The 19,048-nt window shown below is 42.9% G+C and overlaps 1 protein-coding gene, 1 long non-coding RNA gene and 1 pseudogene across 2 annotated transcripts; 1 reads left to right on the top strand and 2 right to left on the bottom strand.

Annotated features, from left to right (window-relative positions):
* The window catches only part of LOC129413447 (taste receptor type 1 member 1-like), a 52,319-nt pseudogene that overhangs the window by 22,130 nt on the left and 11,141 nt on the right, over window positions 1-19,048 (bottom strand).
* On the top strand, window positions 2,088-5,350 carry LOC141363893 (uncharacterized). Its single transcript, XR_012369520.1, has 3 exons — window positions 2,088-3,674; window positions 3,752-3,903; window positions 3,979-5,350. It is a non-coding gene; the product is annotated as an uncharacterized lncRNA (long non-coding RNA).
* On the bottom strand, window positions 7,567-12,784 carry LOC129421673 (uncharacterized). The gene is made up of 4 exons (XM_055177555.2): window positions 11,595-12,784; window positions 11,273-11,461; window positions 10,728-11,176; window positions 7,567-10,176 (listed from the first exon to the last, which is right to left on the bottom strand). The coding sequence occupies exons 1-4, from the start codon at window positions 12,091-12,093 to the stop codon at window positions 8,989-8,991; spliced, it is 2,325 nt and encodes a 774-aa protein (XP_055033530.2). The 5' UTR covers window positions 12,094-12,784; the 3' UTR covers window positions 7,567-8,988.

The following is a 19,048-nucleotide window of genomic DNA, read 5'->3' as shown; positions in this document are numbered from 1 at the left end:
GGCCACATATACCACAACACACAGTTTTTATTACCAAGATATCAACATATACCAACTGTCTGTTTCCAGAACTAACAAATATAAAGCACACTATAAATCATTATGCCCAAATCTGATCAGTATAAAATTAAACAACAATATATCATGTTATTATATTCAAACATTAAATTTGGGCTACTTAACATCAGATCGTTTACCAATAAAAAATCTGTTATTAATGAAATTATTACAGACCAAAATGTACTTTGAAATGGATGATTACATTAGTTAATTAACCTACCCCACAAGTGTTATGACTTTGGTTTCATTGACTGCTTTATTTTGGTTTCTCTGTGTTGGTGTTTTGTGTTTATAGTTTCATGTGCGCGTTTCAGTCACGGGTGTCATTAGTGTTATCTGTTTCACCTGCGCCACTCACCTGCAGTGTATTTCATGGCCATTCGGTTCAGTATTTAATCCCTGTGTGTTTTAGTGTTCTTTGCAAGTCCGTCTTAGTATGTGCTCGCCGGTTTCTAGCGCTGCTAGATTCTTGTCTTGTCCTGTCTAGTTTTGCTTGTCACTCTTGTCAGTTTTATTTTTCCCCGTTGTCTGTGCTATCTGCTACCCGTAGATTTTGGATACCAGTTATTTTGTTCAACTGCTGCTCTCCCGCTGCTTTAAAGACTGCCTTTTCTACCAGCGAACTAAGGATTCTCGCCACGGCTCTGCCGCTGTCCAGCTGGGCGGTCCCACGCCTCGGGAGCTGTCCAGCTTCCCCTGTCAGCTCTCAGCACCACTAACGCTTTCTCTCTCTCTGCCCGCCTCAGGATCATCTCGCTCGCCTGTCGAGCTGGCGTTGTGCCCTAGTGAGCTGTGGAACTCTCTTGCTGTGTCGTGTGATCTCCTCTCTCTCTCCCACCGTTCGCCTGAGTGTGGCAGTAGCCCGGACGTGTGTGGTCTACCTCTCAAGCCCAGTGTGTGTGTCGTTTCTGTTCTGCCGTCTGCCTCGGAGTGGCCTTTGCGCCCAGACGTGCTACTGACATTATACATATTATTATTTAAATAAAGATTTCTGTATCTGCTCTGGGATCTCTCTGTCTGTTTCTCACCGTAACAACAAGATTATTATTGTATGCATGAGCCCGAGTCTTAGTTCCTGTTGCCTGTCTTCTGTAGTAATTTTTTAGTTCCTTTGTTTCATTGGTTCCCTATTGATTGTCTCCGTTTTTAACTGTTTAATTAAACATATTCTGAGTTTGGATCGTCTGCTTTCCTCTGTCTGACCCCCCTTGTTACAGAATAGCAGACCAAAAAGGGATCCATCAACATCGTGGTTGCATACACATGCGCTATGCTCCCGCTCCCTTACGGACCACACACAAGATTATTTGGATCTTGTTCTGCAGACAACATGGCCATCTCTCTAGTGTCAGCAGAAAACATGGTCGTCTCTCAAGTGTCAAGAGACAGCATGGTCGCCTCTCCAGTGTCAGCAGGCTACATCGCTGCCTCTTCAGTGTCAGTAAACAACATGGCCGCCTCGCCAGTTTCAGCAGACAACATGGCTGTCTCTCCAGTGTCAGCAGACAACATGGCTGCCTCTCCAGGGTCAGCAGGCAAGATAGCGGCATTGGAGTCTGGTTTCAAGCCTGGCTGATAGTGCACTGGTGTCTGTGCAGGTGGCTGGTGTCCCAAAGGCCCCAAGTCTGGTGGTCTAAGAGGTGTTGAAGGAATGTCCCCTGTCTGTTGTGCTTCCTGTGATGCCGATGGCCTTGTGGTGTATGTGTGGTCTGCTCTTTGTTTCTCAGTCTTTTCAATGGTTCCTGCAGGTCTTGAATCTGATCTTCCAGTCATGGTCGAAATAGATGATTCTGAGTCTCCCGAACCTCCTGTTATGATCCAGTTGGCTGAAAGTCTATTAAGTTCCCTGTCACAAGGTACGTTTACATGCAGCTAAATAATTAGTTTGTAATCGTATTGATGGCTCAATCGTATTGAAAAGCCTTCATGTAAACACCTTAATCAATACGATTGAGGACGATCGGATGCAAATTTGGATCGTATTAAAGGCGGAGTCCATGATGTTTGAAAGCCAATGTTGATAAACAAACACGCCCCTACCCCAATAGAATCTGGACCTTCTGTTGATAGACCCGCCCCACACATACGCAACCCGGCATTTGATTTGATTTGATTGGCTATAAGTGTGTTTTGGTAGTCGGCCCATCTTCTTTTCCAAAGCGTTTTTCAAACATCGTGGGGTGGTGTTTTTCAAACATCGGGGGTGGTGTACTCCAATCTGTTATCCGACTCGCAGTAATTGCGTGAATTGTATTGTTTTTTCAATCTGACTCAAAAATGCCTTGCACACATGCGCAGCATACTGACGCGGTTTGATGGCCTACATCCTTACGTTTTACTAAACATGATGTTGAGTTGAAAGAACTGGTCGGTGGAGGAGACAGAATATTTATTGAACATTCTTAAAGAGAAACAAATTGTTGAAAGATTGGATGGAAGGAAAGTTTGTAATAACGAACTCTTTAAAGAGGTTTATGAGGAAATGCAGTTGGGAGGTTTTAGTCGTTTGGTAGAACAAATTAAAAACAGGTGGAAGTTACTTAAAAACTGCCTACCACAAGGCCAAAGCGCAAAACAGTACATCTGGCTGCAACCCATCCAACTTCCCTTTTATGATATTATAAACTCATTTATGGGTTGATTGCCAACCTTGATGACAACAGCGTAAATGTTGGCTTTCCTGAAGATTTGCCCACAGATGACGAAACGGCCAACAGTACAATTGAAAGCGCAGGCAAAACAAACTAAGCAGCCATGGATATATATACCATGCTTTGTGTAAACAAAGTACTTAATGGAATCTTGTTATTATTTATTTGTGGCCTCATCTCATTACTGCAAAACTGTAATGTAGGGATAAATCTGACATTCTTGAGGGTTGGGTCATTTTCACGAGTGTGATGATGCATACTCACAAAACATTTTAAGGTACTATCTTGTTGATTTATTAAAAACTAAATAAAGTAATATTGGCACTTACTGTATGACTCATAAATGTTTGCTTAAACAGTATTTCACAAATGTTTTAGTGCTACAACTTGCACCTACATCGTATGTACGTTACTGGAGAAGTCTTCGAAGTCACTAAGACCAAATCAAAAACAATATTATATTGATATTGTCTGTCTTCATGTAAAAGTTGGGACAGAAGTAACAGCTGTTCTTGTATTCAGATTGGTTTGTTAGTCTGTTATTTAAAAGTCTGTTTTTACATTCTTAGGTGCAAAGAATGTAGGGTTTATAAAGTATATAGTACATTCATAACCTTTGGATAACAAAACCAAAGCATTTAACCATGTATTGTCTTATTTACTTTGCAAATATTCTTGTTCTGAAGAAAGCGCAGAGAACACCTTTACTCAAGATTTTCCAGCATCTTTAACAGAAACCTACATGTGACAGGATTGGCAAAGCCCTTCCTGCTTTTGGATTTGTTGGTCGTCGTGCTCATTGATCGTCCTATCACTGGGCAGGGGGACGTATAAATTTGGCTGCGGAGCAGTATGGTGTGATGGGTTACGCCTCTTTCTGTGTCATCTCGAGTCGCCTGTCAGAGTTGTTTATTTGGACATACCTTGCGACTGGTGCTTGGTTGACGTGTTCCCTCTCGGCAGGTAAGTGAAACCGCTATAATGCGTTTTTCGTGTAAAGACTGCGTGTGTAATTGGGATGCGTCTGTGTTTGTGTATAGTTTGAAGTGAGTCTGCGGGAGATTTTAACGGTACCGACCGTTGCCTGATGTTACCCGGTGCCGTTGTGTGCTGTGAGATCTATCTATTTGAGTGAGCCCAAGGGTGCACAGAGTGCTGTGTACGTGATTTGTGGGGAGATCGCACACATACGGTATGTGGTTTTAAAGTTCTAACCGTGTTATAGTTTCAAATGGTAGGTTGTATGATATTGTTAACTTTATTAAAGATCGTGTTGTCTCGTATTGGCGGTTCATGTTTCCCTGTACACATTAATCTCATAACAACAGAATGAGCCAGCAGCTTTCTGGCTTACCCTTGTATTTACCTGTGTTTCCGGATCGCTCATTCAACCGGTACGTGTTTTTAAAGTGTAAAACATTTCGCATGTATGCTGTTGTTTAATGTGTTCTATTTTTAACTTTATTACAGACTTGTTGCGTCTATGGGCGATTAACTTTTGTATGGTCAGGGCTTCGTGGGAAGTATCATCCAGAGGCGCTGTTGCTTTGCCTGTAATTTAATATGTGTGTGTGTGTGTGGTGTGTGTGTCTGATTGAAGCTTATTGTCATGGCTAGTCCGTGTCATGTTTTGTTTGTCTCCGATTACATCACCTGGACAATTCACGGACTGATCACACCTGTTCCTTGTTAAGTGTCTGTGTATTTATACTGCTGTCTGTGTCACTGGAGTCGCCGGATGATTGTCATTGCTACCCTGTCTGTTCCCCGTGTCACATTTTGTATGTTCCTGTGTTTGCTTACCTGTACTCTTGCGTTTTATTATTAAATGTTATTTATTTTTCCGAACTCTGCGTTTGTGTCCTCACTCCACCTCCGTGTCATGACAGAATCATCCGGCCATTATTGGACGCAGCGAGTTCGGGGAGGGCCGCTTCCCCAAATATTTCATTGAGGGGGAGTAGTGACATCGGGGCGTGCATGCTGCCAGCCCCGATGTCTCTTGGGACTCACCAGGAGAGATCACTCGCTCTTGCAGGAGGGGGATCGGCTCAGGCGGTCTTCGCTCGGTTGAGTCGCCGTCTCTGGTTCCTCGGAGGTCCACCGCCGTGCCCGACTTGGGAGCCCGGAACGGAGACCACGCCCGATCGTTTCCCCGGGGTGGTCATCACCGTGAGGGAGCCCGCTTCCCGCGTTGGTGGGACGCAACTTCCGGGGGCATCGGATCCCCGGCGATTCCCAGTTGGGGGTAAGTCGTTTGCCTCGGTTCTCATGAGGGTCGCTCCGGTTCGGCCGGCTCACCGCATTGTTGGTTTCGTCCCGGCGGCTGCCGGTATCGTCAGGGTCTCCAAGCCCTCCATCCCTCCCCTGGATCCGCCCTACCAGACTTTGTTTGTTTTTGTTCATGTGAGTGTCTGGTAGCCACTACTAGAGGGAGGGGTTATGTCACGGCTAGTCCGTGTCATGTTTTGTTTGTGTCTCCGATTACGTCACCTGGACAATTCACGGACTGATTCCTAATCACACCTGTTCCTTGTTAAGTGTTGTGTATACTGCTGTCTGTGTCACTCGAGTCGCCGGATGATTGTCATTACTACCCTGTCTGTTCCCCATGTCACATTTTGGATGTTCCTGTCTTTGCTTACCTGTCGTGTTTTGTTCCAGTTTTATTATTAAATGTTATTTATTTTTACGAAATCTGCGTTTGTGTCCTCACTCCACCTCCGTGTCATGACACTTAATGAACGTGGTTGTGTTTCTTTTGTTTTTGTTGCCTTTTCTTTTATTGTTATATTCGAGTGCTAAAGGTTTACTTTGTTTCTTTTTGTTCAATGTTCTTTGATTTATTTTTGTATTTTCTTAACTCTAATGTATCTAATGTATTGTTTATCGAAGAGGGATATTAACATCCCTCTTTTGTTTTTGGTTTGTTTTGAATTAATTGATGTGCTTATGTGTGAAGGGCACAGCCACAGTGAGAAGTTAAAGGTGCCCCCTCATCCTCTGTGTTGACACATACAGTGTGTTGTGATCCCACCAGTGACCTTGTGACCATTCCTGAGTGTAATACACCATCTTATTGTTGTTACAGGAGTTGAGTGCCAAAGGCGGGGTGGATTTTGGTGGTGGTATTGCTTCACGAGTGCTGTGCTGTGTGTGAGTGAGTGTTTCCACACAGGTGTAACCAAAATTGTGCTGTGCTGTGGAGGCCTATTAGTGCCCTTATTCCCTGCTGTCACGCCTCGGCTCCTGCTTTTACACCTATAGAGGTATCTGAGAATGGAGGTCACCCGCATTACATCTTACTGAATTGATTGTGTTTGTGATTTCATTGTGTGCATCATATACTCTCTTTTTATATTTAATACAACTTCATACTTATTTTACCCATGTCTTCTGCCAATTCTTTGGTACATGAACCTGTGTTGCCTAAGTGCAAGTTATTATCTCTGGCCAAGTGCCAGGGTGGCGTAGTCACTATATATATTCTATCAGCCCTCTGTGTGCCATGCCACATTCGGAAGCCGAGAGAGGTCATGCACTATTTTTATTTTTGCTTGCTTGTTTTCTCGTGATCACAACTTAATTTCTCGTTATCTCGAGATAACAAAAGCTGTTTTCTCGTGATCTCGACAACAAAAGTTGTATTCTTGAGATGTGATTAAAGCTTACGTGTACTCGACAGAACGTGTTGTTTTGTAAACAGCAAAAAGCATATTTTGCTAAATTAGCATGGATGAACAAATGAGATTTTACTTGGATCAGAGATTTGCTCAAGCTTAAATAGAACTGTTAAACACTATTGAAGATAGAAACCTGTACAGTATTACTTTAGCGATTGTCCCTATATTCACGAACATGAACCGTCCAACTTTATTTATTAGGTCTATTGGCTACACATTAGCTACACGTGTAGTAATAAGACCCCAACTTATGCATTAGCAGTCCACTTCAAAATACACTAAATATTATGGACAGGAAATTACATTATGACATTTGGATTATCATGTCAGGATAACGAGAAAACAACTTTTGTTTTCTCGAGATCATGAGAAAATTAAGCCATGATCACGAGAAAACAACTTTTGTTATGTCGAGATCACGAGAAAACAACTTTTATTATCTCGAGATAACGAGAAATTAAGTCTTCATCACGAGAAAATAACTTTTGTTATCTAGTGATCACGAGAAAACAAGCAAGCAAAAATAATAATAGTGCATTGCCTCTCTCGACTTCCATAGAAACCACTTCAAGTTTGCATGAAGAGACCTCATCCCAAGGGTCACGGAAAATAAAGTATTTTTATTACATTATTAATACGCTCGCTTGTAAAGTTTATTCATAGCCGCTGTATTTTGCTTCTTATATTGTCTGTCGATTTTTCTGTGTTTTCCCCTGCTTCGATTAATGTAAAGCTGCTCCGAAACAATTACCAATTGTGAAAAGCGCTATATAAATAAAATTGAAAAATTTTATATTTCAAAGTAGAAGTTAAAAGAGATTAGTGCACAGGCTAGAGAAGAATTATGAATTATGATGGTTTTCTATAGAATCCATACCCTGTATTCTAGCAATAAAGTATCTATATCAGTTTAGATGGATATTTGACTTTGGATGTTCATTTTTTTTATATAATAACAATGTTATTATTCCTTTACAATGATGATGAAAGTTTGGTTTGATGTAATTATTCAAAAGTTGTCTCATTCTTATAAATAAAAGGACACAGTTTAATGATAAAACAAATTAGCACTTTATTTAGTTGCATATAATCAAACATATTAGATAAACATATATATTAGAATAAACAATAAAACAATTTTTAATAAAAGCAATGTAATCCTTTTAAATACACATTGTGAAGATATACACATGTAACTTGTACACATGACAATTTTAATGATAAAACAAATCTTCACCATAGAATAGAACATACTAAAGGAACTGTTCACCCACAAATGGAAAAACGACAGCATTGAAGTCAATGGCTATTGTTCATTGGCCCTCATAGTGCATAAAATATTTTATTGAACATTTCACTCTTTAATACTAATCACATCCTAGTCTATATCTATCATGATCTGTACAAATATTGTATTTATTTGTAAGTCACTTTGGATAAGAGCATTTGCTACATAATTAATTAAATGTATAGAGCAACAGTTCAGAGAACCAATGGTGCAGTGTAAAAGGGCAATTATAAGACCAGAACATACAGAACAAATCTTCATAACGTGCATGAAATAGAGCAACAGTGCAGAGAACGAATGGTGCCATGTTAAAGGGCAATTGTAAAACCAGAACACACAGGACAACCCCTCATAAAGTGCATGAAATACGGCAACAGTTCAGAGAACCAATGGTGCCGTGTTAAAAGGCAATTGTAAGACCAGAACATACAGAACAAATCTTCATAACATGCATGAAATAGAGCAACAGTGCAGAGAACCAATGGTGCCATGTTAAAGGGCAATTGTAAGACCAGAACATACAGAACAACCCCTCATAAAGTGCATGAAGTAGAGCAACAGTTCAGAGAACCAATGGTGCTGTTTTAAAAGGCAATTGTAAGACCAGAACATACAGAACAATTCTTCATAACATGCATGAAATAGGGCAACAGTTCAGAGAACCAATTGTGCCGTGTTAAAAGGCAATTGTAAGACCAGAACATATAGAACAATTCTTCATAAAGTGCATGAAATAGGGCAACAGTTCAGAGAACCAATTGTGCCCGTGTTAAAAGGCAATTGTAAGACCAGAACATATAGAACAATTCTTCATAAAGTGCATGAAATAGGGCAACAGTTCAGAGAACCAATTGTGCCCGTGTTAAAAGGCAATTGTAAGACCAGAACATACAGAACAATTCTTCATAACGTGCATGAAATAGGGCAACAGTTCAGAGAACCAATTGTGCCGTGTTGAAAGGCAATTGTAAGACCAGAACATACAGAACAATTCTTCATAACGTGCATGAAATAGGGCAACAGTTCAGAGAACCAATTGTGCCGTGTTAAAAGGCAATTGTAAGACCAGAACATACAGAACAATTCTTCATAATATGCATGAAATAGGGCAACAGTTCAGAGAACCAATTGTGCCGTGTTAAAAGGCAATTGTAAGACCAGAACATACAGAACAATTCTTCATAACGTGCATGAAATAGAGCAACAGTGCAGAGAACCAATAGTGCCATGTAAAAAACACACAAAACGTAGAACAGTAAAACTTGAACACAAGAACTATATACACTATTTACAACGGGCCAGCCGTTCACTCCTCCAGTCCGTCCACAACAGAGACAAAATGTTCATAGTTTCTAAATTCTCTGTTCTCCAGTCCCTTGGAAGCAGAGCGGTTAATCGCAGGGCAATATGTCTTCTTTTTGTACTTTTTGTGTCCCTGGATTGTATGCCCACAAGCCTTACAGGTCGGGAGATGCTGCACCCTCATCAGCTTAACGCCCAGCTCTGTGGGGTGGTCTGCCAGCTTCCTCTTATACTGTGTGGATCGAGACCACGATGATCCTACAACAGTGTTCTGTCCAGAGGTCAGCTGAACAGCTGGTCTGATGGGCACAGGTGAAGCGACCGGGATTGGCGCCTGCGTGGATGAGGGGCCCGCATACTGGGAGACAAAGGGCAGAACAGGCTTGGTGATGGTGGAGGGGGCGGGGATTCTCCTTACCGGCAGAGGCAATGGTGGCTGAGGAGGAAGCTGTGGAGGAGGCTGTGGCGTCGCCACCAGCATGTTGGTCCGTCCCTTCAACACCTTTGTGCCGGCTGTGCTGGGCGTGGGGATGTACTCCATCACGGGGTAGTCAGGTGGAGGGAGGACGGCAGGTTGGCACGGTGCAGGAGGCAGCTCTTCAGATGATACAGAGGTGGTCTTGGAGATGACCGCTGGCCGCCTGGTGGCGTGCAGGTTCACCAGCCTCTCCTGCTGGCGGATGAAGTCCCTCACTGTTTTCGTGTTTATTTTAGGGAGAGGGATGCCTGCCTTGCACAGGATTGGGTCATCCACCAAGACCCGGTGCTGGATCCTGTCATAGGCCTTAAGGATGCTGGCCTTCTCGGGGTTGGAACAAGAGGCCTTAGGGGAGTGCAGCCACAGCAGCTTGACAAGCACATACATTAGCCGGTTGTGCTGCGGGCTGATGTCCTGCTGTGCTGGTGCGTACCTTTTGGCCATCTTAACTTTCTGTACCACGGCGGCATCTGCAAGGTCATCCCTTTTGGTTCTGCAGTACAGGGTGTTTCCCCAGTGTGTGCGGTACAGCTGGTGGTACTTCTGTGGCTGCTTGTCATGTTCCTCCACCGCATTCCAGGCATCGAGGACCCTGTTCCTCTGTGCAGTGTTGAGGAGCAGCTTCTGGTCTGTCAAGCCGACCTCCACCAACACAGTACAGAATTCCTCCAGCTTCTGAAACCCCGGCAGAGGATTTTCACTGCAGACATCCTCCTGGAAAACATGCACAGAGAGAGAAAAGTAGGTAAGTTCCAATGTATACAATGTCTTGTTTTTCATCCTAGGTGAAAAATAATTCTATTAAAAATATACTTTATATTTTCAACATTTTGTACTATTTTCATCAAATCCAAGTATAGTTAAGTGTTTTCAATTATGTATTTACTTCAACTTAACATCTATTTGACTAAACTTCAAGCGTAAATCGTACACTAAAATGGAACAACAAGTGCACTAAACTACAAAACTGAAAATCAAGATTCATGAGCAATTAAGCACACTTACTGTACAATTGCATTGTATCGCCATTCTAATGGAAATACCCCTAAAAATATATTTTTTGGACGTTTTGTACTTCAAGTTGAACTTAATTACATCTTTTTGGAAGTTATACTCTTTAAATAAAGCACAACAAGTAGAAGCATACTTGTTTTTTACTTCATGTACTTCAATCATATTTCTTATACACTAAAGCATTCTACTTTTTTTACCTGCACATTAATCACTGTATTATCTTTTATCAGACAAATAGGTACTCTACTCACAAAGGCAGGAGGGTTGACCGTAGCAGTCTCACTGCTGATAAGTGTAATGCGAGGCTCAGCAGCAGGATGTTCCGTGTCGCTGTGGTATGCCTCATCTGCTTCGGCGTCTGGGTCGGCCTGCCCAGGCTGAATGACCTCCTCCTCCGGCCCAGGACCGTCATTGATGATGCCCTCAAGAGAGAAGGACTCCCCCGTGCTCTGGCTGAAAAGATACTCGAGCCCAAGCAGCTCGTCAGACTGGATGTTGGCCGGGGCCCTGAAGTTTTCTTCTACTGTCTCACCAAACAGCAGCTGGCAGCGGGAGTTGAGGCGATCAATGAGCGGCGCTGAGTAGACTCTGTGGTGCCGGCCTCCGCCCCCAAACACGGCATCCGAGCTGCGGTCGGAGTTCCACCTGGCGATACCACTGATGAGGTAGACCTGGTAAGGCCGTGCCGCACAGTGGGGACCTGAACATCCCAACCACAGGTATTATCAGAATGACACAAAAGGAACATGTGTTGTAATTTTTGCAATTAAACAAATATTTTACACCCTTAGTTTACCTGGAATCATTTGGGGCAGCGACTTGTGGAACCCCTCCAGGCTGTTGCTCCCACGCAGGCACTTGTAATAGGGCAGGTCCACACCGTTGATGGTCGTTGTGCAGGCAACCCGGTACATGGCCATGCCTGGTGGGTCCTGGATGCATTCCAGGTGTCGCTGCTGGCTGGCCCACATCTCATCTATGGCTGCTGTAAACACAAAAACACACAAACATGCATGGTGAGCTGTTGTCATTTTGCACATATTGACATTGTGTGTGTGTGTGTGTGTGTGTCTGTGCGTATGTATGTGCGTGTGTGTGTGTGAGGTGATTTTTCTCACCAGGGGACTTGAAGAGGCTGACACCGCTCTCGTCGAGCCCTGCTGGACCCTTGAGCTCTTCGATTACCAGGTGGACAAGACGAAATGTCTCCTGGGCACTGAGGGTGACACGACGGACATGATGTTTAAGCCGGTCTCGGGAGATGTAACGCCGGACCACATCCTCGTCACTCACCACCTCCATTATGGCAGGGTCTCTGGCCCTGACAGCCTTGATGAGGAGCTGGAGGTCCTCGCGGTTATAGGCCAGCACTGCCCCGACCAACGCAGACTTGAAGGCGCCGTACTTCGAGCGGGCTTCGGTCCGCAGAGCAGCATCAAAGCGATGGAGCCAGTGGAAAATGTCCAGCCTCACCACCATCCCGTCATCCACCCAAGGCTGGAAGAGCGTCTCCATGGCCGTCGGACCCTGTGCCTTGCAGCATCCCCGGTCGATGTAAAGGATCTTGGGTACAGGTTGATTGGCGAGCCGAAACCGCTTCATCACGCCACGGCACATGGGCCCCAGCTTTTCCACAGACTCCTCACAGGTGAGAACAAAGGACACGATCTGGGAGTACTCGTTCCCGATGCTGGTGAACCACTCGGCCGAGCCCTTGCCCTCCCCAGACAATTTCTTTACCACCTACAACAAAACAAACAAATAGAAAACAGTTTAGTTTTACATAATGTGGTGTTTCGTGCACAATGTGGTGTTCAATGTGGTGCTTATGTTTGTATGTCAACACACTTGCCTTCTTTGTTGAGTCCATTTTCAGGACGGTGCCGAACGTGGACAGTATCTGGCTCCGGTAGTCCTGAACATTTTCCGCCTCAGCCAGGAGAAAGGCGTGCCGCAGGAGCCGCGCACAGGGTAGCTCTCTGGGAAGAGGTGCCGCCTGGAACTGCCCGTGGCCCAACGCAGAGACGATGCCTCCGGGTTTCACCAAGGCCATGAGGAGTGTGGTGTAGAGGTCCTTTCTTTGATAGTAGCCTCCATATGATTCTCCTGCACCTGCCGCCACACCTTAACCATGGTGTTCCCCTCTGTGCGGTCACGCAGGAGGCGAATCACAGTTTTGTCCACCCCACGCTTAACGGTCAGCACAGCCGGAAACCTGGCCCGATGAGCCTCGCTCAGCTGCTCCAGGATGGCATCGTTCCATGCCAGCCACCGACCCATGTGACCACTCGCTCCACCCCTGCCTTGAGGCACGGTCCACAGGTAACCACCTCTGTCGCCATGGTGTACCAACCAGACACGTCGCAGATGTGACGTACCTAAAACACATATCGGAGTGAGAGAGAGAGAGAGAGAGAGAGAGAAAGAGAGAGATCAAACATCAATCACAGATCAGCATTCATGTGTGTTAAAGGGAAAGTTCACTAAAAAAAGAAAATTGTGTCATTGTTTACTCACTGTCATGTTGTTACAAACCCGTATAAATGTTTTTGTTCTGATAATTACAAAGGAAGATATTTTGAGGAATGTTTGTTACCAAACCGTTTTTTGGAACCCACTGACTTCCATAGTAGGAAAAAAGAATATTATGGAAGTGAATGGGGTGCACAAACGGTTTGGTTACAAACATTTCTCAAAATATTTTCCTTTGTGTTCATCAGAATAAAGAAATTTATACAGGTTTGTAACAACAAAAGAGTAAGTGAATGATAACACAATTTTCATTTTTGGTTGAACTATACCTTTAAGTAATCAATACTGATGTATGTATTACTAATCACAGGTGTGAAGAGACTAAGCCTTACACGGATGTGGTAACCTGACTTGGAGAGGTATGTGTTGCCTCCGGCCCCAGCGCACTTATCACCCCGCGGACACTTCAGGGAGCACCGCCACACTCCGATGGGGCGCCAGAAGAAAAAACGGCGGCGGAAAAAGGCCTCTGGATTGGGGATGCCACCACTAACGAAGCCGGGTGGCTCGGGGGGGTAAAACCACATCCGGTCTGACTTTAGGACGCGGCGCCTTCGAATGACACCCTTGATGTCCTTGTACATTTGGATGGGCGTAAAGAGGCCTCTCTCGCTGTCCTCCTTCAGCCAAGGGATGTCTGCAGATGGGATGCCATTGGAGTCTTCCCACGGCCGCACCCAGCCTTCCAGCTCCACCTGCAACACACCACATTTACTTATTTATTTTCTATAATGTGGTGGGGGTTAGTAACCAATGGGATTTTGTGAAATGCATTAACATTGCTTGTGTATGTTGTGATTTTACACTTACAGAAGAGTCACTCTGCGGCAAGGTGGTGGCAGACGCAGTCTGGCTGTTGGAGGTCGATGGGAGCTCCTCGGGGCGAGCATCAGGCGGAAACTCAGCAGGGGCTGAGGACGGCAGGGGCGTTGGCTGCTCTGGATGCACACTAGACGTTGGCTGCTCTGGACGCTCATCAGACGCAGCCTTGCTTGTGGAGGACAGCAGGACCTTCTTGTGCTTGCTGCGCTTTGCCTTCTTGCTGGTACGCAAAGGAGACTGCTCAGGATGCTTTGCAGTTGCTGGCATGTTTGTGGAGAGCGGCAGCTGTTCGCGACTCCCGGCGGACACAGGCTGGCTGGTGGAGATGGGCAAGAGCTCTCTCTGGCTTTCAAAAGTGACGAGGGCATCCACCAAGACTGTGTCGTCCAGAGCGTCATCGGACCATGCTGCAGGGAAGCTTGATTTATTAAACAACACCACACTTCTTACCTACTTTATTTACATTTCATTGCCTTTGTACATACATACCTGTACATAACATCTTGTATATTGTCTTTTGAAAATATTTTTTTTCTTTTTTTAATCTATTTTTGCATATTGTGTATTTTACTAATTCTAATTTTATTATTTTTATTGTCTGTGTCCTGTCACTTTTATTTTGTGCTGTAGAAGCGTCTTTCACCAAAACATATTACTTGTGTGTGCAAACATACCTGGCAATAAAGCTCTGTCTGATCCTGGTTCTCTTCTTAAAGATCTGGCAGTGGCTGCAGGAGGAGTGGCGGCGGGAGGAGTGGCGGCGGGAGGAGTGGCGGCGGGAGGAGTGGCGGCGGGAGGAGTGGCGGCGGGAGGAGTGGCGGCAGGAGGAGTGGCGGCAGCAGGAGGAGTGGCAGCAGGAGGAGTGGCGGCAGGAGGAGTGGCGGCAGGAGGAGTGGCATCCGGTGGAGGCTTCTGTGAAGTAGAGGGAAGTTTCAGCTTTGAGGTTTGTCTGAACATAGCATGTGTGTAGTAACAATCACGGCTGTTTAAAGTCACAGTTACCTACCTCTCTATCGAGAATGTAGCGCCTGAAGCGCTTCAGGGACTTTGTGGTGATATCATCCTCCTTCATCACCAGCCACTGCTTCGTAGAAGTGTACGCCTCCTGAGCCATTTTCCTCTCATGGCTGGTTCCAGCTTGCGGGTCAGCCTCAAGTGTCTTGTGCAGGCTGTACCACTGCCACATCTCGAGGAACGTGAACGACCTGAAGCGGCCCTGCCCATAAATGGCCCTGTCCACGTTGACCTCGAGGTGGCAGGAGACTGGAGGAAACAGCTGCACATACCTCAGGAGGAGGTCCTTCACCCACCGGTCATTAATTTTTTTTCTTTCTGGATGCCGGCACTCTTTAACATGCAGATCAATGATACTGAAATGTCACATAATATAATTAATTTATGGAAAAAAGGAATTATGAAAAATTTTATTCTGTCTTGTGCAACATACTCACTACTTAATGTAGCCAACATCATTTTCGACCAGCCATTTAAACGTTTGGCCATTGTATTTTCCGAACGTCAAATGCAGCTGGCCGAGATACTGCTCCTCTGATGGAGTCGAGGTAAAGTGCCGACATCTCTTTTTAGCTGAAGACACAGACATTTTAATGACAAGCACAAAAACATTATATGCTGCAGTGTAAACATAAGGTGAAAACACATCAACTGCCCTAGTGCCAAGATATATGTAGATATACCTTCCTCACAAGCCGTCTTTTGGTTTCCGACGGTTGTGTTTTGGAAGCACGTGTTGCGGTGTGCCAGTGCCCTGGCCTCCTTTGTTGCCCTAAGCAGGCACTGCTGTCTGTTTTTTGGCACACTTGCGTCAAAAATGGTTAGCTTTGGCAGCAATGAATCCATCTTTTCCTGTAGGAAACAGTCTGTTGTAATCATCATAATGCTAAATTATTCTTACCATGACAAATACAGGAGGTCATGATTTAGGTTAGGGGTTTTATAGTGAGGGAATCTGAACATGTCCACAAAGAAAGGCTTATTTTTGTCTTTTACAGTTTTGTTTTTTTCTTTAATGACAGACAGGCATTTGTGTCCTCTATGGACCCCAGAGTAACTTTTTATATGATGCACAAATACATTTCAGTTAATGTGGAAAATACTTTTTCCTGTTTCATTTCTACTTTATTACACACAACTTCATTTATGCACTTTAATGTTTTGATTTCTTTATATGTGTACATATGTGTGTACACATTATAAATGCACAAAGTCAGGTGAAAATTAACCAAATGTTATTATTAGTAAAAGTGTAATAACCATGTTTTTGGTGAAGTTATTGCCATTTGTTACAACAAATACCACGATTAAACTATGTCGGTGTAGCAACCAGTGTTGGGTAAGTTACTCAAAAAAAGTAATTAATTACTAGTTACTAATTACATCTTCAATCATGTAATTAGATTACTTTAGAAATTACTCTCTACAAAAAGTATTTAATTACTTATTACTAATTACTTTCTAAATCCTATTTAGTACATGATACAAGGATAGGCTTGAAATGGCTCGAATAAAAAATATATAAATGTACATCAATTATTCTGGTCCCACTTTAGGGTCCAATTCTCTCTATTAACTAACTATTAACTACTTTTGCCTCAATATATACTCCAACAACTAATACTAAAGAAGTTATAAATTTTAGGTATTGGTAGAAATGGGGGGGGTTAAGGATGTAGAATAAGGTTTTGCAGAATCAAGCATTAATATGTGCTATTAAGTATTAATAAACAGCCAGCATCTCATTAATATTAATGCTAATAATCAACCAGTTAATAGTGAGAATTGTAAACTTAAACCATGTTAAATACACTATTGTATTATAGTATATATAATTGTTTAGAGTCCATATACAGTATTTAGTTACATCAGAAGTAACTGTAATTAGATTACAAGAAAAATAAGACTAATCCCTTACTTTACTTTTTCAAAGGAAAAGTAATTTAATTACTGTAACTAATTACTTAGTAACTAGTTACACCCAACACTGGTAGCAACCCTTACAAACATTAACCATGGTTTAACTGTCACGGTAGGATAAGTCCACCGTGACTTTCTGTGTTGTGTCTGTCTGTATGATTGAGGTGTGTGTGTGAGTGTCTGATCGCTAATGATCTGAGTGAGTGCAGGTGTGCGTGATTGCTTTGCTCCAGCTGGTGGTAGTTACCACACGGCATATATACTCACTCATTCTCTCCTCTCACTGCCAGATGATTGTACTACGTTGTCACCCGTGTTCTCGTGTCGTGTGTTTCCTGTGGTCTCGTCTTCGCTGTGGAGTTCTACCAGTCTGTGTATCCGGTTTCACCCGTCAGTCTGACTACACTCACGAACACTTGGATCCGTCACCGCAGCCTTTGTCTGTTCAACTCACATCATACCATCTGTGTCATCTGTCATATCATCTGAGTCATCTGTTTAATAAACCTGTTTTCACTTATCTTGCATTTGCTTCCTGATTTTCCAAACCAGTCATCACATTAACTACAGTCAAAACCAAAAAACCATGGTTACTGTAGTAAAACTATGGATACCACAAAATAACCATAGTTTTGACAACCATGTTTTTCAAAAACAATAGTTACACCACTGCTACTGTAGTAAAACCATGGTTTTGCTAATAGAAATCAATACACCTAAATAACATGGTTACTACACTTTTACCACAATAAAATCATGGCTACCACAAAATAACCAGTTTTGACAACCATGTTTTTCAAAAACAATAGTTACACCACTGCTACTGTAGTAAAACCATGGTTTTGCTGATAGTAATCAATACACCAAAATAACATGGTTACTACACTTTTTACCACAATTAAACCATGGATAATTTTCGTAGGGTGAAAGCATGGTTAATTTGCGGTTACCATGGTTTAACTATATCCACCATGTTTTATTTTATTTAATATATTTAGTAAAGCCATGGTTAAGTTTCATAAGGACAGTCAAACGATCTTGATACCGGACGCTTCGTTGTGACGCGTCATCGAATAAATAGTTAAATCACGTAACGTTAAGCTTGTACTTTGACGTAATATCATCGTATTTCTCTGTTTTTACATAATAGTATGTCATTTCTTACTTGCATTCAAATTATCAATTCGCTTATTTCCAACCAGTTAGTCGCCAAGTGACAACGAAGCGTAACGATCTTGATACCGGACGCTTCGTTGTCACGCATCATCGAATAAGTAATTAAATCACGTAACGTTAAGCTTGTACTTTGACATAATATCATCGTATTTCTCTGTTTTTACATAATAGTATATCATTTATTACTTACCTTCAAATGATCAACCCGCGTATTTCCAACCAGTTAGTAGCCAGGTGAACGTATATGGTTCGGCTTTCTGATTGGCCTAGAGTCTACGGTGAACGTAGACTCTAGGCCAATGAAGGGCCGTAACTGTCTACGTTCAACGAACGTAGACAGTTCGGCTCTCTGATTGGCCTAGAGTCTACAGTGAACGTAGACTCTTGGCCAATCAGAGAGCCGAACTGTCTACGTTCAACGTAGACTTTTGCACTTCGCTAGAGAGAACGTCCGCCACCACTCTCGGATGAAGAGCTCTTCCTTATGGGTCTGGTTCCTACCCTGCAGATGGTGCCGCCTCACAGAAGAGAATACGTCAAATTTCAGATGTACAAATTACTTTATGACAACATTACAGTAGTTCTGAATTTAGAGCCTACAGATTAATTTTGAGGCAGCACTTTCTGCAGGATAGGAACCAGAACCAAGGGAACCAAGCTCTCCTTTTTCCTCTCCTTTACTTTAATCTCTCAGTTCTTCCCAAGCAAGATCCTTTTTATTCCTGCATTTAAAATAGTTGTAAATGTTCTTTGTATATAGTTTTTATATTTTTATGTGATTTTATTTATTTTGCTTAATGAAATGTTTTATACAATCACCAAAGTGATTATTTTTTTATGTCTGAATAAATTATTTTGAAATATGACTTAATGCCTGGTGTGATTCTAATGTACAACAAAGCAAGTGTTTTATCACATAAAAACTTGATGTCAATATATGACACACATTCATTTTGTATTGAATGCTATTTTTTCCATATCTAAATCTTGATTTTCTGAAACATTACTTTATGGACAGTGTTGTGGAAGGGAAACAAAGAAATCACCGTAAAGTTTAATTACTTTTGGAGGCTGGCTCCATTTATTATCAATACAAAAATAAATGACA

Source organism: Misgurnus anguillicaudatus, chromosome 5 (genome assembly GCF_027580225.2).
Source record: "Misgurnus anguillicaudatus chromosome 5, ASM2758022v2, whole genome shotgun sequence".
Lineage (NCBI taxonomy): Eukaryota > Metazoa > Chordata > Actinopteri > Cypriniformes > Cobitidae > Misgurnus > Misgurnus anguillicaudatus.
This window is presented reverse-complemented; position numbering and strand designations above follow the sequence as displayed.